At 37.0% G+C, this 21,573-nt stretch overlaps 3 protein-coding genes across 3 annotated transcripts; 2 read left to right on the top strand and 1 right to left on the bottom strand.

Moving 5' to 3' along the window:
- The first annotated feature begins 3,899 nt into the window (after positions 1-3,899).
- polr2l (RNA polymerase II, I and III subunit L) lies at positions 3,900-4,834 on the top strand. Its single transcript, XM_084724192.1, has 2 exons — positions 3,900-4,060; positions 4,549-4,834. Exons 1-2 carry the CDS (start codon positions 3,966-3,968, stop codon positions 4,655-4,657), a joined length of 204 nt encoding a protein of 67 aa, XP_084580318.1. The 5' UTR covers positions 3,900-3,965; the 3' UTR covers positions 4,658-4,834.
- A 384-nt stretch (positions 4,835-5,218) lies between these two features.
- LOC146332862 (cleavage and polyadenylation specificity factor subunit 7-like) lies at positions 5,219-13,500 on the bottom strand. The gene is made up of 9 exons (XM_084716374.1): positions 12,695-13,500; positions 11,106-11,309; positions 10,127-10,230; positions 9,870-10,015; positions 9,419-9,761; positions 9,030-9,133; positions 7,228-7,372; positions 6,869-7,116; positions 5,219-5,554 (listed from the first exon to the last, which is right to left on the bottom strand). Exons 1-8 carry the CDS (start codon positions 12,779-12,781, stop codon positions 6,873-6,875), a joined length of 1,377 nt encoding a protein of 458 aa, XP_084572500.1. The 5' UTR covers positions 12,782-13,500; the 3' UTR covers positions 5,219-5,554; positions 6,869-6,872.
- A 326-nt stretch (positions 13,501-13,826) lies between these two features.
- Positions 13,827-18,865, top strand: sdhaf2 (succinate dehydrogenase complex assembly factor 2). Its single transcript, XM_084716386.1, has 4 exons — positions 13,827-13,868; positions 15,104-15,327; positions 16,132-16,241; positions 18,293-18,865. The coding sequence occupies exons 1-4, from the start codon at positions 13,842-13,844 to the stop codon at positions 18,421-18,423; spliced, it is 492 nt and encodes a 163-aa protein (XP_084572512.1). The 5' UTR covers positions 13,827-13,841; the 3' UTR covers positions 18,424-18,865.
- The last annotated feature ends 2,708 nt before the right edge of the window (positions 18,866-21,573 follow it).

Genomic DNA, 21,573 nt, shown 5'->3' with positions numbered 1-21,573 from the left:
ACTGACTATCAGAGTTGTTCTAGGTTTTACTTTTAAATAAGACAATTAAAAGAGTAGGTCAGAAAAAAGCTGGGAATATGCAGTGTGATGTATTGCACATATTTTGACGAACTCGGTGCCAAAGGGAAGGGATTCAGTTTCTCTTTCTTCAAAGAGAGCAAGGCACTGAATACCTGTACATCCAAAAAATATCACATAAACAGCGGCACAGTGCAATTACAGAAGCTAAGTTTTCCAGAGACAGATTATATAAGCGTGCAGTGGTTTTGCAGTGGGATGTAAGGGATTGTTAGAGGTAAAAATACACGGTATATGTCAGAGAATAATAGTATTGTTACTTCTTGCTGTAGAGTTTTATTTCACTGTCAAATGATGTCACAAATCAATAACCTTTCATGTCTTACAACAACAGCCACAGTCGTGCTGGTTCAATCTGTTTACATCCTACGGTAGATGCAGCTGTAGCAGGCTGAACAGCCATTAGTGTTTCAGTATTGGTTTAAAGCCTGCTGCCAAAACATTTGAGTTGTTTCTGTCTTCACTGTGCTTCTCTTATGTGGCTTTAGAAGAAATCCTTGTTTTCATTAGTACAACTGTAATGTAATGAGAGCATCCTAGGCTGCTAATAGAATGAAAGTGGACTGTAGATGAACTGTTGTATAGTTTACTCAAAGGGGAAAAAATGTCAAGCAGTAATAATTTTGTTGCTGCACGCACTCACTTGTACAGCTGTACACAATATTGTCCACTCACATGTAAAACTCATGGGGATGTTGCATAAATAGATAGCAGAAAGACAGCTCTGACACACGCCATTACTTCAGTTTAGTTGTAAGGGTACACATTTAACACTTTCCTGGCCAAAAATGTTGTATGAACATACCACATTCACCATAGTCAACACCCCAAACACATCCAAAATATAGTATGCCAACACCAAAACAAACTTCACCTTACATTGTACAATACAGTGTACCAAAAAAAAAAAAAAGAGAGAAAAATCCTATTTTCATAATTTCAACTGCGTATAAATGCAATAATTCAGATAGGACTCCTCATTTAGCACATGTGCTGTAGCAAGTTAAATTACATAAATGATGATGTATATTGTAGATGATAATGTATGATGTTAGCGATGGCAATGATGATGATGGTACCGTTAATGATGATGATGGGAATGATTGTTTTTGATGATGGCTGTAATGATGATAATGATGGTTATGATATATTTTTGATATATTTCTAACATATTTTCCTTATGCACACTCCCCTCTGCCCCCAAACCCAGAAATGTAAACAAGAAAGAGGTTGTAATCTAAACTTTATTAAAGTCAGTGAACCAGCCCAAATGAGTATTTATTTGACGAGAATCACACTCTTTATTTCAAGTTATGCAGAATTATGGATTATAAATTTGCAGACAGAGCCTCGGCTCTATGACTCAGTTAAAGGTGAAACTGTATTTTAATTAAACGTATCATTCATTTGAGTTTGTGTGATTTATTTGCACTGTCAGACAGTAAAATAATATGGATATAAAGTGCTTTTTGCATATCAGCATGCTGCGACACCCTCTACAGTTACCTTTTAAGAATTTTGATCTTAATTTTATCTTGCTAAATCTTATTATTTTCTGTATTATTTGATTTATGTTATTTATTTATTATGTTATTTTGAAATGCAGAGCAACATCATCTTGCCACAGCACACAAACTTTAAAACTTTTAGATTTGTTCATTTTCATGTTTCACTGAAAACGTGTGGCCCTTATAATCTTTCTATAAGCTTTGGAGTTACATGAATGATTAAATGCAAATGCTTTGTCAAAAGACTAAAACATTTCTAAAAACTGAAATGTTTAACAATTTGGAGGTGCAGACTTAGCATTTGACAAAAGCAACAAAAATATGAATAATCACCTGAGAAAGATCCACTGTAAATTAATTATTTTATGTTTATGAACACTGAAATAACACAGTTTGAGTATACTTGTATTCAGGATGTGAATTGCCATTCAACTATAAATCATCTTGTACCAGAAGTCAGTGCATGTCTGTAATCACTCTTTTGAGGGATACTTGCTAAATTTTGTGTTTGGTCACTGTGTAATGTTATGTGGGTATTTTCACTTTGAATTATCAGTATCTATACTGGCCTACAAAGGCCATTAGGTTTCAGCTGTACTGTGCTCTACCCACAAAGATGTTTCTTTATTCTAGCTTATTAGCCTAGTCAGATGAACATTTTGTCCATTCTTTTTTTCCCACAATATTTTCATTGACATTTTAACAGCATGAAATACAGCCATTTACATTCAGTGTATGCTATCTAAATAAATGTAAAAAAAAATAAAATGGTAGGGCTGCAACCAAAGACCAAAGATTGTCCATTAAGCCTGTTGATCATCTTCCTGATCCTTAATCAGCCGATCCTTCCACTAAATGTCAGAAAATACTCAAAAATGATCAATAATTTTCATGGTCCAGTATGGTGCCCTCAATCGCCCCCCGTTTGCAACCGAAGTACATTCAAACCACCGTCACAAAGGGCCAAAGCAACCATCAATCACTCAGATTCCAAAAACTGGAGCTACAGAACCTTGACCTTTTCAAAGAAAGGCAGTACTCAAACTGATTAGTCGATCATAAAAACGGTGGCCATCAAATCAACAGTTAACAACTTATCCGATAATCGTTCTAGCTCTAAAAAAAAACCCAAAAACAAACAAGTAACAAACAAAAACAAACAAATGAGCACAAACTCAACAACAATTTTCTTCTCCTATGTTACCAGAGGGTGATCTATACTAAATGGATTTTAAATTGCAATAGATACATAATGTAATGCATACTTTGGAAAAAAAATAAAAATTACAAAAGTTTGGGAACTGCACTGTCTACAACAATTAGTCATCTTGATCATCTGTTAAATCGTTAAATCCTGAACATAACTGATTACACTTGTTGTGTGAACGCTCTGTTCCTGTGGATCTATCCATGTTGGGGTTCTAAGTACAATTCAAGTCCCCGGCTATTACATGTTGTCCCGCTGGTGTTGATAGAATAAAGAACAAATCTACAAAAAAAATTAGAATCATCTGTGTTGCGGCCATACAAGTTCACTAAATTAAAATTTTCTGAAAGCATTTTCTCCATTCTATTTATATCAATCAGGGTGTATCATCTAAACTTAACTGTTCAACTTTACTATCAGCAAACCCATGTAGAAATTGAACTTTTATTCTGAAGGATTCGGGCCGGAAGTGTTGCTGTTGATGCGGCAGGAGAGAACGAGGGAAGCTGCTATCACTTCGCTTCGCTCAAAATATCATATAATTTAATCGTTAAGTGAAATAGTTTGGTGGAAGGTGAGTGAATAAAACCTGACATTCTTTTAGACTTGACTGTGTTTTGATTGAGATATATGACGAATACGTCGACTCATGGCAACATGTTACTGGCCGCTAACGTTAGCTAACAGTTTACTGTTGTGCTAATCGCGTGGCTACAGTCTGGGCTAGTTACACCGTGGGACTTTAGCTAACATTACACATTAATCCGTCAAGAACTGATGCTGGGAAAACAGCACTAAAACTAATACCTATAGGTACAGAAACTCCTTTAGATTAAGACTTTTTATTAGCGTTTAATCTTTATGAAACCACTTCCACTAAGGGTTAGCCTAGTAGCTAGAATGTTAGCAAAACACTGATGTTAGCTTCAGTGCTATTACTGTTACCGCTGCGTGATAGGAGCGGGGATCGCGTTCGTTTTACTACAGAAGTTGGTGTTAGTAGTTGTTTTGCAGACTGTAGAAATAAGTTGATGTTAACTTGTACATATAAAAAAGAAATTATACCATTTTAATTTGCATTCATTAGCTAATAGAAGCTAACTAGGTAAGTTATCTTGCCACTTTCTACGATAATAATAGAGTGATGTGTCTTTGTCCCCAGGTGTCCCACAATGATCATCCCTGTCAGGTGCTTCACGTGTGGGAAGATCGTGGGTAACAAGTGGGAGGCATACCTCGGCCTGCTTCAAGCAGAGTACACTGAAGGGTGAGATGTTGGCTTCTCTCTTTGCATTACATCCAGATGTCGCTAGTACTTCCAAAAAAAGGAATTACATCTTACTCAAGTTATTCACTCCTACATTGTAAATGATATATAAATCTACCGTGTAGTTTGTTTTTTGTGGCACTTGAATTGTCAACAAAGCTTTAGTTAAAACAATACACAAAGTGGATGAGAACAGCTGGAGAAAGGAGTTTTCTAGAAGCAAGACACACACACACGCCATAACACAGCACAGCAAAACCTTTTAGCCTATTCAGTTGTCACAGGGTATGTTCATTTCCTGTATGGTTTCGAGCTGTCTATGTTCAAACTGGAATGCGATGATGGAATGAATAATAGTGTTTACCTGAGGCCATTTAGGCTGCTATCCTGACTATTGTCTGCAGTAATGTCCATGCGCTTTACTTATTCATTTGGTGATTTGTATGCCCTGCATTAGGCCTAACATTACCTTCTCTCTTCCTCTTAAGTGATGCCCTTGATGCTCTGGGCCTGAAGCGGTACTGCTGTCGGAGGATGCTTCTTTCTCACGTGGATCTTATTGAGAAACTGTTGAATTATGCACCGCTGGAGAAGTGATTGTAACTGGCCACCCTCAACAACTGCATGGACTTTGTGGGACTGTCGCAATGACAGATTCATGTTGTTATACTGACGTGTGACAACAAATGTTGTCTACATTGGAGACTATGGAACATTATTTTGTGCACAGATTTGATAATGCATTTTTTTTCTAAATAAAACTGTGAAATGAAAGTTGGCTTTATTACTGGCTCATTTAGTTATTACAATATTTCCTTCAGAACTATAGGTGAAAATGACTTATGTTATCAGTGTGCTGTGCATAAAGGCAAAGCAGGACCTCAAATCTTGGAGAAAATTGTTGGTAAATTTACTTATTTTCTGTACTAATTCTATATATTAAAGAAACCCAGAGCTGTCCTGAAAATTAGCTTAACTAAAAACTGTTTTTCAGTGCATGTGAATTAGTCTCTAATACTGCAAAAAAAGGTCTGATCTATTCACAAAAAATACAGTCATTAAGGTGTTTTGACTGTGACAAGTTCAAATAGTTTTTAATGTCTTACTGATATCTGAAAATATATGACCCAAGTGGCTGAAGACAGAAAACACTGTATATTTTCAGGGAATGTTTTTTAATTTGTAGATTTAATACAAAAGAAAGTGATGAAAACATTACACTACATTACATAAGTTATTAAGAGGAGTTCCTGGGCATGCAAGCATTGTAGTCTCATGTCTCAGCAACAAATCTACAACCACATTTTTTTTTTTTTCAAGCACTTAAAAGTCCAAGTATGTACAGATGACTGGAGAACAAAACAAGTACACTTTAGAATTTTGGAGATACATCTTCAGTCTCACCTTAGATTCCTCCAGGTTTTTTTTTTTAATACAGTTTGATGCAGAAACAAGAAGTCCTGTCTTCGCTCTGCTTCATACTTACATTTAAGTCTGAAAATTAAAAACAAAAAACATACTGTTAGTTAAGAGTTAATTGTCCCTACAATACAACATTACTTTAAACATTTTTCCTCAGCATTTTATGGTGATTTCTGTGATTCATAAAACTATATGATGCTATTAAGTAATTGAAAAGTTTTCTTACAAATCACTCTTTAAAGTTCTGCCTACGCTCCAGCTCACTGTATACTGCATATGCCAGTGAGTTAAAGCCATGCTAGTTCTATTCATACACACATACTGAAAAGAACACTGAAATATGATAATGTATTAAGTCTGGTGACATAACGGGTTGCTGACTTTTCACAGTTCAATGCACAGTAACACCTTTGTACTAAAAATAACTACTTCGCTGGCCCTCACTTTGTGAACCATAATCTGTCAAAAAGGTTTTGCTTGTGTTGAAATAGCATGTTCTTTTAATGGTTTATCCAATACAGCTTAAAACCTTAAAATAAACCTAACAATGTGCACTCTGGAGCCACATAAATGAATATAGGGAGAAATACAGGATGCTTTTATTGAAATTAATCACACGCCTAAAACAAAATTACATACATATTTTATGGTGACTTAACTATTTTATTCAATCACAATAACAAGATTCTTTGAAACAACCGTGGTAACTTAGATAAAAATAATATGAAGTACGTTCTGTATCATTTTTGAAGTTTTTCATATGTATTACAACTTAAATTAATCAGGTAGTTGAGATCAAGATCTGTTTTGCAAGAGATGGGAGAAGACAATAGAAGAAATATAACAGATAAGACACAATACGACACAGATGGTCACAGAAACACACAGAAGCAGCATCAGACACAATCACAGACATCTAGTCCATATCAAGTTCAGTATTCACTCGTGGAGTATCAGGAGTCAGTGAGTCGTGGGATCTGGTCTGATGAACTCATGATTTTAAGTTTTAAATTTAAGAAGAGATGTGATATACTTAGACAGCCTTAGTAGGAAACATGTATGATATTGTTTTTGATACTGTATTTCATGATAACAATGCAGTATTGAGGTCACTTAGCCAGTCATCTTAAGTCTTAAGTTAAGTTGTATGGGAAACACTAGCAAACACCAGTATGGCTCTGTGGTATTAGACTCTTTACAATTAGGAAGTTTTGGGCAGTTTCTTCTGCTGTGGTGTTGATGTACTTCACAACACAAAAAATAACACAACCTACTAAGAAACCAAACAATGGAACTGATAATCAAACACTTCAAATAATGAAACAGTCTGCTAGATGAAAAAGTACAGGTATATAAATTGAGTATATTAATTATAGGAAAGCTTACCAGGTTAGCGGTATCTGTCTCTGTGATCTCGGTGATCTCTGTGCCTTTCCCGTTCACGTGATCGTTCCTTGTCCCTCTCCCCACTCCAGGAGCGTTCTCTGCGTCTTCGAGACATTCCTGAACTCTCCCAACCAGAAGAATCTTCTCTGTCACGTTCTCTGTCACGCTCTCGATCTCTGTCCCGCTCACGGTCTCTGTCGCGACCCCTGTCCCGGTCTCTGTCTTCATCCCCAGAACGACTGCTACTCCTGCAGGGAGATGCATTTGTAAGATGCTGACTGATAAGGAAAGCTTATGCTAATTCCATGCTGAACAAGATGCATCATGTCTTGGGAGTCCTGATGCATAATTACACCAACCTGTAGCCGTAGTTGCCCTGGATAGAGACTAGACAGTCTTTAAGTGAGGTGACCAGGGCTTGGCAGCGTTCATCTCCAAACACTCTGGACTGCTTAATGATGGCAATGGCAGTTAATAGAGTCTCCATGGCCACTCGTAAGTCTCCTGCAGTAGCAATTGGACAAATTAGATGTTAGAGTCTGAAATTTGATGCTATTTACCCCACACATAGGGTAATGTTAGGCAAAAAACATTCAAGCACTCATCCATTTGGATTTAAGCCACAAAAAGACTGGAAATCAACATCATCAATTTGTTGTGATTCACTATATCCCAGCTCACCTGGATTAGATTATACTCCACCTTTAGAGCTACTCTATCTCACCTTAAGTTACACAGCGTTGCATTTGCATCAGGCAAATTCAGCTACTAAATTTAGTTGCTCACCTTTAGTTTTGTTTAATCAAACTGCTAAAACATCCAGCAGTGAGGAATATGAGAGTCTAGTATAAAGGTGAAAAACATTTTCAAACATCTACATTCCCTGCAACAGCAACATCCGAAAAAAAAAAGGTACAGCCAGTATTTGAACATCTGACACATTTTGTTGTTGTCTCTAGGATTTAGAAGGAACCAACTGTAGACCTCTAAGATAACAATTGTGTCAAACACAGATCAAGAAAATGTTTTTAAAAGAATTGCACTGAATGTTGCCAAAAGCACGCTGGGCTCTATAGTTCATGTAAAAACATCTCTGCAATCAGGTCTTTATAGTAAAGTGGCTCAGTGGAAGCCACTCACATAAATGACATGTGCCTCAAGTTGCCAAAAAGGTAATAAACAGACTCTTGGAGAATGTCAAAAAGCTTTGATTGTCTACTCTTGTGCCAAATGCTATGCCAGGAGGTGAAAACCACAATTATTCATCAACTTGACAACTGTGATCCATATGATGCGATGCATACTCTACTGTTGCTGTTGCTTTTCAGTGGATATTTTTGCATATTTTACTGTCACTCTATTAGTGTTTCTTGACTTGCAGTGCTTGTTTTTTCCTTATATTTTCCTACTTATTGTGTTGCACCAAAACACCAAAGAAAATTCCTTGTAAGTGAAAACCTACTTGGCAATGAACCTGATATTCTCATAACACAAACTTTTCTGTCCAAGTTACAGCAAGTTTGGTTAGTTAATGACAAATGTTCTGTTTTGTCTTTTTGTCTGATGGAAAAAGGTGATGTCATGTATTTTTATGCATTAATCAGAATTTAACATTTGAATCAAATATGACAGCTGTGGAGTTTTTTCTTGTGTTGCCAAGCCACTGTCTATCAGATTAGATAAAACCACAACCACATAGTCCTGATAAAGCAGATTAGAAAGCAACGTTTTTCAGTATTATTACGGTCACTTATTTAGTAATGAATATTGATTTGCAACCAAATTCAGAGACGCTTTCAATAAATAAAAGAAGCGTACTGAATAAAGGGTCTACTGGTAAATGACACAGTACTTACAATAGTGTTTTATCATTGATAAATATAAAAAAGTAAAATGTAAAATGAAATGTGTGCTTTGTCATTATGAATGTACTGCGTTACAAAGAATGTAGTCAGTTTTATATCATCTATAACATTAAAAATAGCACAACATGAAGCTAACTGTATTTACTCTCTACTTCCATTGTTAGACGGGTGGGAAACAGCTTTTTGTTTTCATATTTTCCTGTCAGTAATAAGTAGGGACCAGACCACTCTCCACATGGCTTATTAAGTTTTGTGTTCTTTCTTCCACTTTGCAGAATCCGATCAGCTGCACTTACCAGCTGTTGCTCCAGACACGGCCTTGGTGATGGCAGTACTGGCAACCGCTCTATTTCTGTTCATCAGCTCCTCAAAGTCTGCATCTGTACGTTGAGGTGTGTGTCTGAAAAATACACAGAGTGCTGTCATGCTGACTGACAAAATTCTTTAAGAATCAAAAGCTACTACTAAAAACTAACAGTTGATTGCCATGACAAAGAAACTGCATCTTATCTTGTTCCATAGGCTTCATTATCTGCACATTCTGTTCTTTTATATTCTCATCCATTTTTTAAAGAACCACTTTCCACAACAATATTATCAGGTTTCATCCAATCTCATTTGGGAAAAACATATTATTGTTAATGGCTTGCAATAGCCAGAAATAGAAAACAGTGTACGTTCTTACTTTTGTTGGCTGTAAGCTTTGCTGCTGTGCCCGTCTTGTGGTGGACTGACGAATGTCGGATTTATATGCAGACTGGGAGGTGGTTGGCCGGGACCATGGACCGGAGGGGGTGGGAACAAAGGTGGTGGTAGGGGTCGAGGCATGTTTGGCAGCATAGGTGGGAAGGGAGGAGGTGGCTGACCAAGAAAAGGGCTGGGTAATGAGGGAAACCTGTTTGCAAGGGGGTGTGATGGAAAAAGTGGAGGTATAGGGGGAGGGCTAGACTCCTGTGATAATAATGAGGGAATCTTTTCCGAAGAGTCTGAGTCCTTAGAATCTTTGGAATTAACACGCATGGGTATACCTATGGAGCACAAGAACACATTGCTTTTGTGAAAGATGACAGTCATACTGATATATTGCAATATAATGCAAATTAAAAAGTATTTTCTTAGGATTATGGTGCTCTTACGTTTATTTGCTATGTCCTCAAATATGCTGAGGTTCTGGCGTGTGGCAAAACGACAGTCTATCCTTTCTCCATTGAGTTCACATTGAGGTATTTTTTCCAACAGTATTTTTAATGACTCTTCTGAGGTTACCACCATTTCTGCATAGCTGCATTACAGAGAAGAAGAAACAACACATGTATAGTGAATCAAAACATAAGCTCACTGTTTTACAATGACCAAATGAAGATTTCTTGATATTTAACAAGAAGTCACTCACCCTCTTGACTGGCCATTTACTCTGTTCTCAGCAAACTTGATGTCTGTGACGTCCTTCACACCCAGCCTTTGAGCCATGCACGTGAGGTCCTTATCAGATGTCCACTGGACGCAGCACCAAGTTTTGGGAAAAGGCAATGAGAAAATGAGAGGAGGGAAGCGAGTTACTTGATAAACAGGGCCACCACTGAAGAAGCAGAAACTGAACTGACTGACAGAAAGAGACATTTATGTAGTTCTGAGTAAAACTTCTTTTATTAATGAGGAGAGATCATTGAGGATGTATTTGAGAATATCCGCAGTTGTTAAAAATATTAGGTTACCCTTAATTTAACTGTGGGCCAAATGCCAGTTTGTGACCCAGCATCTGAAACATGGGTGACTACGAATAATGAGGACAAAAGAGATGCTTAATATGTAACCAGGTGTATTGAGTTATCTGGTTAACTTAGAAGTCTAGATGAGCTTTCATTCTGTTTTACACATCAAGGCACATTCTATTCCATCTAGACAAACCAATGAAAAACAATACACTGGATGTCTTTTGTGTAGTAGAGGATGTTTTGAACAGTAATACATGGTTCCCTTAAAACTTGTATTTTATTACTTTTAGGAAAATGTAATTGTTGTGACACAATGTGGGGTTAAACACTAAAAACAAAACAGATATTTAAAGGGAACATCTAACAGTGTTGTGAGTCCTTGGAAGGCAGAAATGAAAAAAACTTTTTTTTTTTTTTTTTGACTCAGTATCTGGACAAGACATGCTTGTGCACACTGGTCATTCTGCTGACTGGAAAAAATAAGATAAAGATAAAGATAGGCAGGAAGAAATAAAAATATACATTTTGTCATGTCTCTGTTCTAATTTATTTAAATGTGTAAGAACAGTTCTGCAAGCCCATGTGGACAAAACAACAGAAATGGTATTGTATAATACAATACAAAAATAATCAACATTGAGAGAGGGTGTTACTCACCCAGGGGAAATTTCCAACATATAAAGACAGTTTCCTCAGTGAGTTTCCTCCTTTTTCACTTCTTGCTGTTTTGAATTTATTCTCCTCTTTAGCCGATGTTTCCTTGGGAGGTGCCACATTTTTAGTAACTTTCTTGTCCTGATCGACGGAGCCAGTCAGAACAGCATCAAAAAGTTCATTTGCTTCAGCAATTCTGTCCAAATCCTGTGTGGGATAGAAAAACAGAAGCACCAGAGTCATCTTATATGCTGTCATCCTGTGCATCTCAATGTGCAACGAATCATCAAAAACACAAAACCTAACAGCTGCAGCACCAGGGAGTGTAGAAATCTCATACTTTCTGGAATTACCCAAACTTTATCCTACTTGATTTGGTGAAGAGCTGAGCAATATATCGATATCATGATATGACACTAGATATCATTATAGATTTCAGACATATTGTGATATGGGATAAGTGTTGTCTTCTTGGTTTTAAAGGCTACATTACAGTAAAGTGATGTAATTTTCTTAACTTACTACACTGTTCTATTATTTGCTTTTACCCACTTAGTCATGATATCCACATTACTGATAATTACTTATCAAAAATCGCATTTTGTTAATATTTTGTGAAAGCACCACTTATCACCCCTATAATATTGATGCCATATCAATAATATAGCTACAGGTATTTGGTCAAAAATATTCTGGTATTTGATTTTGTCCATATCACCCAGCCCTAATCATACATTTGCACTATTTCAGAATTTACAGAATGTTGTTATAAAGAAAATCTGTATCTGGATCATTGTATACCATGGAATAACCTAAAATATAAAGATATTACTTGTAAACCTTATCGCCCAGCCTTAACTCTGTGTTTTCTACTCTGGGGGATACCTGAAGCTGCCAGAAAAATGATAGCCACGAAACTGGATAAATGCAAATATTTGTGGCAATGGTTCATTTTGTGTTAGATAGCAGTGTTGTAATCCATGTTCATTGTACCAACTGCATAAAAAGAAAAGTTTTTTAAAAACAGATTTTATGCATATGGTGGTGTGTTCTCGTTCTGGTGGATGGCCCCCACCCATAATAAAAGAACATGGATTTGTTTGAGGTCTCTGACCTGTTAAAAGGAAGTTTTTCCTCCCCTCCCCTCAGTGCTTGCTCTTGGTGGAAAGTGTCCTGAGACTGCTTAGGTTGATTTGGTGCTATACAATTAATACTGAATTGAATTGAATTGAATTATAATGAAATATAATTATAACTTAAGTCAATTAAAGTAACAGCAACAGATCGCCTTGCTAAACATATTGCCAGAGTCTTGCAAATGCAAAGCCCCACTACACACTGGAACACATGACAGCATAACTTTAAGCAAAGTTAGAAACTTTTCTAAGAAAAGAGACTATAGTGGTACATGGAGCTTTGAATGCCTACATAAAAAAAGACCGAAACTCCTTAATATTTTCGATCAGTTCACACAGGTATAAAAAGAAACAGTGCATTCAAACTCTACCAAAACAACAACTTAATACCCCCCCTCCCTCCCGTGCCGCTGTCCACGATGTGATGAAAAACGTGTAGCATTAAGTCAGACTCACTTCGTCGTTTTGATTCAGGTCACTGTAAATATCTATGAGGTCCTGCTTGGAGGTGCTTGGTCCGGCTGCAGGTCTTGCAGCAGCCATCGGGTGGGCCTGAGATGATCCAGCTGATGGATGTGCAGCTAGTTTGTTTCTTGGTTTTCAGTGCAGCAACACACTATGCAAATTATCAACGCATAACGAAAACAGGTGCACGGCCAATAATGAGGTATCTCTGTTTTAGTTACGCCTTCTTGCTAACGTTAGCTAACGTTAACCAACGTTCCGCTCGACACCGAAAAAAAAATTATGCCGTAGCTAAAACAAACAAAATCTAATGACAAACCGAGAACACGGCAAAAGAACATAAGTCAGGAAATAATATTTTAATGAGCACGTTTTGAAAACACATGCACTGTCTTTCATCTATGAGTGCACATACAGATAGTTTCGCACTACTGAGATCTCTCTGATTGGTCTGCTAATGCTAATGCTAAATTTTCACTACGTCCGTCAAGGAAAAATATACCGATTTACAACAACAAAACAACATGTGGTTCCTATGGCTAACCCCCTTCAAATTCTAACATGGGGATATGCGTTTAGCTGTTAGACTGATTATATAACATCACTTAAAATACACCAATTAAGTAATAACCTTTAACTATAGCCAACTGATACAAATGAACGACTACGCTGCCCCGTAGATAGCTAAACATTACTCTTATCTTTAAAAATGAGACTATGTTTAGAAGGGAACCTCAGACCAGCGAAAGATCTCGCGATCATTTTAGTGATCATTTTAGCCCAAATCATGAGCTTTCTTTGACGCTACCTAAGTGTATCTTTGAGCCCAATCACATTTTTAACCACAGAGCTGACACATAAACGTAGCTACTTTATACAATGTACGCAATGAAGAAGCAACCGGTACAAATCTCGCGAGAATATGGCAAATCAAGGGTTCTCTTTTATGGCTACAACATGGCGTCATGCGTATGCTGTATCCGGTCCTCCCTCGTTGGTTTCCGTGTGCTCCTGTTACGTGAAACCTGCTTGTGTAATTTCACTGTTCTGTACCTGACATTCAGACACCAGTTACACTTCCAAGGAGGAGAAGCAGTCTACCCAGAAGTCTCTCAACGTCCGAAGGAAGAGGGATAAAATGATGTCTTCTATCGTTGCAAAGAGAGTGAGTTATCAGCACAGTTTACATTTATTTGCAGCTACATTTATTGGTTGAAGTTTGAATGCTACAGGCGTCGGGACACTGGAAACTCACCGAGGACATTGATGTTATAATATGATGTAGCAGCCTCAGATTAATGTCGTAAATAACTATCGTACATTCAATTCAGCCTTTTGACCTTGTAGTGTTAACGTTATTGGTGCCCAATGCGGAAAAAGCGCATCCTGCTGGAGGACAGTTGTACAATCGAGTAGTAAACAGTTGTACAACAGGGCAGCGTGGGTTGTTATGCAATCCCCTTCGCTTCACTCTCTGCATTTGATTGTATCGGTGTATTGAATTAAATACAGACTAACTGAACTGAGCTTTCAATTTAGGCCTATTGTAAATCCGGTGAGCTGCATTAGTAAAAGGAGGCATAGATTTATAGTATATTTTATGCTTAAAATGCCAATGAAATCTTCTTTTCTCAACATTTCTTTGTTCCACCGTGTTTTCTAATCCACAACCCACTTCTTAGTGTATTAAACACACTTTTCAACTCATCAAAAAGACTGTGCAAAGTAGTATCAGTTTGATGAGGTAAAAATTTACCAAAACATCTGATGTAAACCATTATATTACACATTTATAAATGTATAACATGCTATGTAGGATTCTCATAAAAATTAAAATAAAATAAATAAAACAAACATTGTTTCAACTCGTATAAAGATATTATTTCCTAGTCAGTACATGTTCATCTAATGTCTGAATAAGGACTGGTGCTTTCAGGTAAAAGTCCTGACAGTAATCTTACACAAAGTAAAGGCCGGTGTTTTAAAATGTAACTTTACATATTTTAGATGATACAATATAAGATATAATACAATTGTTTAGAACTGCAATGATTATTAAATCAGTGGCGAACTATTTTGATAATTGATTCATTGGTTTGAGCATTTTTGAGTATTTTTAAGAAAAAAAGCTAAAAATTGTCTTACTTCAGCTTATTAAATGTGAATATTTTTTGGTTTCTTCAATCCTCTATGATAGTAAACTGAATACTTTAGGGTTGTAAGTAAAACAAGACACTCAAGGACGTCATCTTGACCTTTGGAAAACACTGATTAATGTGTTTTACAATTTACTAACATTTTAAAATTGAGAAAATAATCAACAGATTAATCAACTATGAAAATAATAATCAGTTGGAGCCCTACTACTGTTCATTCAAATATGTGTTTGTTGTCTATCAGCTGGTGACAGGGGTGTGCCAGGCAGCCTGGAGACCAGCAGTCTCAGGGCTGGTATCAACTCGTGGTTACCGTGGAGATGCACCCGATGACACCAAGGGTGACCTGATCGAGATCCCTTTGCCCCCCTGGGAGGAGAAACACGGCGAGCCCGTTGACATAAAGAAGCGCCGCCTGCTGTATGAAAGTCGCAAGAGGGGAATGTTGGAGAACTGCATTTTGCTCAGGTTGTTAGACTGTACTGTTCTTACCTGATCTGTCTGTCATGTAGCCACATCGGTGGTGTTTTTTTCTTTAACCTCATTCACACACTCTAGAGCAGCGGTACAGTACAGGTAACAAAATAATCTTAACAATACATCTTTTCATCATAGAAGAACATCCCTCAGGCCATTTTGAATGGTTTCTAAAGGGAGGAATGATAAAATGTCTACTTATATCATATAGAAAGTGTACAGCAGAAAGACTGAAAATGATTCCAATACTACAGAGATAAGAGTTATTAGAGTCAAGGAAACTTTAGTTATATACCACGTTTCATCCAGGAAGAGTAAACTCAGTGTGCCTCGAGATACATCATTCATGACAAAACATAAAGTAGCATATAAGATAAGGAAATATGACATATATAAAAAATAGGACATGATAAAAACAGGATAAGAAGGCATTGTTATTATCATTATTCTTAATAAAGGAGATAATAATAATAATACTGATTCTTAAAATGAGAAAGAAAAACTAAACAAAACACACTTTAAACCGAACTAAAAGCTTGAGTTAGAGATCAGTGTGAAAAGTATGAGGGTAGTGGGGTTTTTAGTGGCAGCAGATTAATTTAACAAAAATAGAAACAAGAACATTCAAAAGGACTAAAACCAGAAGGAGGCAGTGATGCAACATGAAGGAGCACATAGAAGAGGAACCTCCCAGGGTGCAGTCCATTCACCAGCTGCTCAGATAATTACCACTAACTGTGACTTTCAGAAAAAAAAAAGACTCCGACTGAAATTAATTCTCCGTCTCTCTCGCAGCCTTTTTGCGAAGCGATACCTGAACACAATGAGTGAGAACCAGCTGCAGCAGTACGACAGACTGATTAATGAACCGAGCAACGACTGGGACATCTACTACTGGGCAACAGGTGAGAGGACTGTTCTTTTTTCTATCTCATACAGTACGGTGGACAGAATATATTAAAGCAAATCATAAGTTAGTGATCTCACAGCAGATAGACTCCAGTCAAGAGACGTTTCACATGCTTTAGATTCTCTGTGCAAAACGTTTGAATATTTAATGACATAGAAACATTAAACAAGCTTTGCAATATTAATGTTTGTGCAAATTGCAAATAACAAATGTTTGGTTCAACTTGTTGTTTTGTGTTAACTGCAACAAAGAAATCAGGCATCATATTTAAAATTCAGTCTGTAACACAACAAAATGTGTAACACTCCAGTGGGTATAATAATTATAAAAGGCCTTGTTATTTTTTTTAACTGGCAATCATCCATGGCTGTTGATGCTGAAATAATGAAATCCCAGGTCTGCTTACAAATTAACTTCAATCCTGTTACTGTTTTTTTTTTTTTTTTTTTTTTTTTTTTTTACCTTTCCTTTTGGCTCCAACTTCACCCTGGGAGCTCGCTGACTGTCCCAGTATAACTTAGCATTTTATTCTTCAAATTTCCTCTTAATTTGATTCAATTATGTGTCTGTTTTGTTGCACAAAAAAGCTGAGAAACAGAATCAGTGTGAGAACAGCGTCAACACATCCTATTGGCAGCAACGCTCAGGAAAACCAAACAAAAAGCTGTTACAGTCAGTCTGACTTCTCTGAAACAAATAATTGCATTGCTGTTACAAAGTTTAGACCTGCAACGATTAGTCAATTAGCTGATTAGCTGTCAACTATTATCACTATTCTGATAACTGGTTAATCATTTTCATTTTTCAATCACAAAAAATGTCCAAGTTCTATGATTTCAGTTCTCAAATATGCATATTTTCTGTTTTTTGTATTCTCTGTGACATCAAACTGAATTTCTTTGGGTTGCTGACAAAACAAAACATATTTTCAACATTTTTCCGAGACATTCTTTGTATATGAACTTATTTAAGTGCGAGTGAGTGTGTCTCACTCTTTCTCTCTGGATTAGGATCCTACGGTTTGTAAATATTTAAATCCTTTTTTTTTAGCTCCTCCCACACACTTTCTTCCTTAGTGTTCCACAACAGTGCCACATTTAAAAAAAATGGAAAAACTGTAAAAGAATGAGAAAATAAACGTGGAATAAAATTGGTTTCATCTGGTAAATATTAAAATAGTTAACCTAATCTTGTTAATATGTTAATAGTTAATTTGATCTTCCTCCTTTTGTAGATTTTTTTTAACTTCAAATACACAATGCTCCTGTAGTGGTTATTTGGCTATAAATTTCTCTATCTATGTTTCATGTGGCTGTTGAACTCTAGCTGTAACCAACATAACAAAGCTTTATTCAGTTAGTTAGTTATTTAAAAAAAAAAACATTTTATTGACAAAAAAACAACATTAGCATGCAAACTAAACAGAAATGAATAATGCCAGGGGATCAGAACAGACAGAAATCATTAAATGAATGTGAATGTAAATGTAAATGTATGAATCTTAGCCTGTTGCTTTAACCTCTCTGATGTCTAAAGATGCCTTTAGATGTGAGAGGGTGTCAGACTTAGGTCTTTTAAAACTCTTTTCACAGTCTTCTGGTGTATGGTAGACGTAAGCTATTCATTGAGATGGTTTTCATTTTGAACTGAATAAACAGATAATATCCACGGTCACACACACAGTCCCTCACTTGAAGTCTCGAATGAGCCCTACACTGTTAGAGATGAGTAAGGTTGCCTTTTCCCAAACAAATATAAATGTTAATGTGCATTTTCTTTCTTCTTATCGTCGGAGCAAAATATCATGTTGAATCCGCGTACATCAGCCCTTCAGTTTTATGTTCTCAGCCTGTCCTAAAATAGACCAGGGTGATGTCAGGAGGACCCCCCTCTGTGCGCTCGTCGCTCCTCAGCCATCTGTCTCATCAATAATCTTCTCACATGAAATAAAAAATTTGAAATATCACTTTGCTTTTCCCTCCCAATTAAGACTCTAAAGAAGATAAGTTTGAATCTGAAAGAATTCTGTCGTCTTTTTGGTCACAGAGGCTAAGCCCACCCCTGATGTTTATCAAGGAGAGGTCATGGACATGCTGAAGGAGTTCACAAAGAATCGCAACCAGGAACAGAGGTTAGACGCACCCAGCTTGGAGTACCTGGAAAAAGAAAGCCAATGAGGTCCGTGGCCTTTTTGGACCTTCTCAGAGACTCGTTTAAGGTGGAGCACTGGGTGAAATATCGGTGTCATAACCCACCACAAGAAGTCAGCTGTGCTTCTCCAGTCATACACAGCAGAGTGTACAAAATATTCAGAATACTTTACTACCTGGTACTTTGTTTCCTCTGAAGCTAAGGGAAGTTTGTGCACCAGAGAAGACTGAAACCACACAATATTGGGAAGGTGTCCTGGATATTTTGCATTAAAAATATTGTAAATTTGTGATTTAAGACTGTAAATGAAAACTCAGTGTGTGAGATGCATGCCTAACTAGCCAGCTGTGATAAACAGATAAAAGATAATTATCTGTTTGACATGGTTTGTTTCTGTTAAAAGATTTTACTGTGCCTATTACAGACATTATTATGGGTTATTTAATAAATGCTGATGCTATACTGTTATTTGCAGCTCATGTCAATTCTTTCATTACTATTTTCACATAACAAAGTGTTAAATCGCACACTGGAGGTGGCCATTATCGACACTATGATCAGTATTTGTTTTGCCTGCAGTATCACCACATGGACACCAGATGGCAGCAGATCACCTCATTTTCAGTGATCTTAGTGTCTGTCACAAATGGGTCACCACCACCTGTAAACCACATTTATCTCAGATACATTATTTTTCATGCAGGAAATGATGTCCACAGGTGCCATATTTGCTGACAACCTTTATACAGTGAGATGTAGATGATGAGAACTGAGTACAAGCTGCCTGAAAAAGCAAAAAAAAAAAAAAACCTTACTGTTGCTACATAACTGCATTTAAGATAAAAAGGATCTCAGCCACAGAATAGGCGGTTTATTTTTATTACAACTTTTATGAGGCAAAGCATCATTGAAATGTTTTGTCAAGTAGAGTTTCCAATTAAACCGCACATATTTTTGCTTGAAGCCATGCAAACAAGGTCATAATTCTCTCCTCCACCGTTTGGATCAGTGTTTGTTGACTATGGGGAAAAATATCTTGCCTAGCTGTGTGTCATGTCGGTTCAGTGGAACCTTGTACTGAGAGCAGAAGGGAAATGCCCTCTGGCCAGGAGATGTGCACAGAATCTCAAAACAGACGACAAGCCTGCTTGCGTACGCCCGTAGAATTGTAATGTACACATGATCCACTGCCAAGGTGTTACACAAACAAAGCTGTCTGACAGATAGGAGACAAAGTGTTGATGTGAATTTTCTTTTATTGCCACTGTAAAAAGGGAGTATGTAGAGTAAGAACCACAGCCTTCAATTTTCTCGTCCTCAGCTATTCCTAAAATAGTCTGAGGTGATGTCATAAGGGTTCCCCTCTGTGTGTTCTTCTGCCATCTGTCTCACCGTACACCTTAATCTGTGATGGAAGGTAACTAAGTGCATTTACTCAAGTACTGGGTTTAAGTACTATACAATCTGCATTTTCTGCAACTACTACATTTCAGAGGGAAATATTGTACTTTTTACTCTACAGATATCTTTCTGATGTCTATGAGTTGTTGGTAGTTCCACCAAAGTGAGATTAAAGCTTAAAATACCTACTGTTATTAATATTTGTACTGACACCTCTATATGACCTACATAAGTAAACAAGACAATCAGTGAGAAGACTGGTTGTTTCTGTAGAGGTAGTCTTAATGGCTGCCACCGGGTCGGATTCTGAAATCAGATGAAATTATTTACGTTATGCAGATCAGAAGAGCCTGTATTAACATTTTCCTTGGCAAAGTTATGTTAGTCAGCTGAAAAGAAACAGCAGGAGGTTCTCTTTGGATCATTTTAGTTTTGACGTTAAATTTTGTGGTTGTGACAATCACCAAAGATGAAAGTTCTTTGTAGCAGCTTTAAGTAAGGCCCAAAGAGGTAAAATTATTCAATATTTAAGAAAAAAGAGCAACGATTAGTGGAAAGCTGAATAAGACGAATACAAACATGGAGAATGGTTTTTCATCCCTCTTTTCTCTCCCGTTAATCACCTCACACCCCCTCAGATTTATCTTGTGACCCTTTGGAGGGGCCTGACCCCAGGGTTGGGAACCACTGGACTAAATCACCTATAATATATAATGTTTTTAAAACTCGGTCCACCTCAAGTGGCTACAACAGTAAAAATGCTGCTTACATGTTGATTAATCAATTTTAAAGAAACCCACTACACATGTATATTCTACAAATACTTTGCTTGGAACAATAATGTGTGTCTGATGTATTTTTTTTTTTTTACAAATGAAAGTATCATTTCCACATTAAAATCCTTTCAGAGGGCATCAAGCCTTCTTCCTCGTTAAAAATTAAATAATCTATGAATATGCATATCTTCTTCATTCTTAAAATTTTCTTGCTGGACACAAGATGTCTCCTGCTTCACTGTAAAGTCCATTCTCAGTGCACAGACGCTGGTGACTTAAAGTTTCTACATCACACTTGTATAAGTTTGTGATGTCATAAATCATGAATTTCAGTGCGCTCAGAGAAACTTTCCACTTTCAGCAGATCAATGTGGACACAAGCGTTTAGTGTCAAACTGCATGTACATCCTTCTGCACAGTGAAGCCGAAACATTCAACTGTAGAAACAAGAAGAAAAATATTTTGAGTGGAGGAGGACTTTAAGTGTCTAATTATAAAGCAATGTAATATATTATAACACACTTCTTAAGACTAAAGACTTCACTACTTCTGCACTGTTCTTTTACGGCTGTAATAAGTAGGGACTTCTACCTGTAATGGAGTCATTTAATATTGTTATATTGGCATTTTTACTAGTTACTAAAGGATTTAAATACTTCCTACACCACTAAACTTAATGCATACAATAAAGCAGGCATTTTAAAAATTGTGCCAGTGTAAATGTCCTGTGCTACAGTTTATTTGAGAGCAGCTGGATGTGAACCCTTCCTGGCTGTCACAATTCCCTGCCTTGAAGAAAAAAAAAAAAGACGCCACCTGTGGATCCCACATGCAGGGGGAGCAAAATTCACATCTTCATCGCTCTGAGGCTTGTTTAGAGTGTGTATTCATCAGTTGCCCACGCACACCCACTGTGCCTATCTGTAGCCCAGCGCTCCTGTCATCCTCCACTGCCGCTTCCTGTGTCGTGACAGCTCTCTGTTTTATCCTCAGCCCTGC

This window comes from Lutjanus erythropterus, chromosome 1 (genome assembly GCF_056507025.1).
Source record: "Lutjanus erythropterus isolate fLutEry1 chromosome 1, fLutEry1.hap2, whole genome shotgun sequence".
Taxonomy (NCBI): domain Eukaryota; kingdom Metazoa; phylum Chordata; class Actinopteri; order Lutjaniformes; family Lutjanidae; genus Lutjanus; species Lutjanus erythropterus.
The sequence above is the reverse complement of the archived record's forward strand: the minus strand, read 5'-3'. Positions and strand labels throughout refer to the sequence as shown.

Bases quoted from the DNA above. Each gene is read 5' to 3' on its own strand.
- polr2l (XM_084724192.1), top strand. From the start codon at position 3,966: ATGATCATCCCTGTCAGGTGCTTCACGTGTGGGAAGATCGTGGGTAAC. The intron at 4,061-4,548 runs GTGAGATGTTGG...CTTCCTCTTAAG, and splicing joins CAAGCAGAGTACACTGAAGG to TGATGCCCTTGATGCTCTGG.
- LOC146332862 (XM_084716374.1), bottom strand. From the start codon at position 12,781: ATGGCTGCTGCAAGACCTGCAGCCGGACCAAGCACCTCCAAGCAGGAC. The intron at 11,310-12,694 runs GTGAGTCTGACT...TATCCCACACAG, and splicing joins ACCTGAATCAAAACGACGAA to GATTTGGACAGAATTGCTGA. The intron at 9,762-9,869 runs GTAAGAGCACCA...TGTGCTCCATAG, and splicing joins TGAGGACATAGCAAATAAAC to GTATACCCATGCGTGTTAAT.
- sdhaf2 (XM_084716386.1), top strand. From the start codon at position 13,842: ATGATGTCTTCTATCGTTGCAAAGAGA. The intron at 13,869-15,103 runs GTGAGTTATCAG...GTTGTCTATCAG, and splicing joins CTTCTATCGTTGCAAAGAGA to CTGGTGACAGGGGTGTGCCA. The intron at 15,328-16,131 runs GTTGTTAGACTG...TCTCTCTCGCAG, and splicing joins GAGAACTGCATTTTGCTCAG to CCTTTTTGCGAAGCGATACC.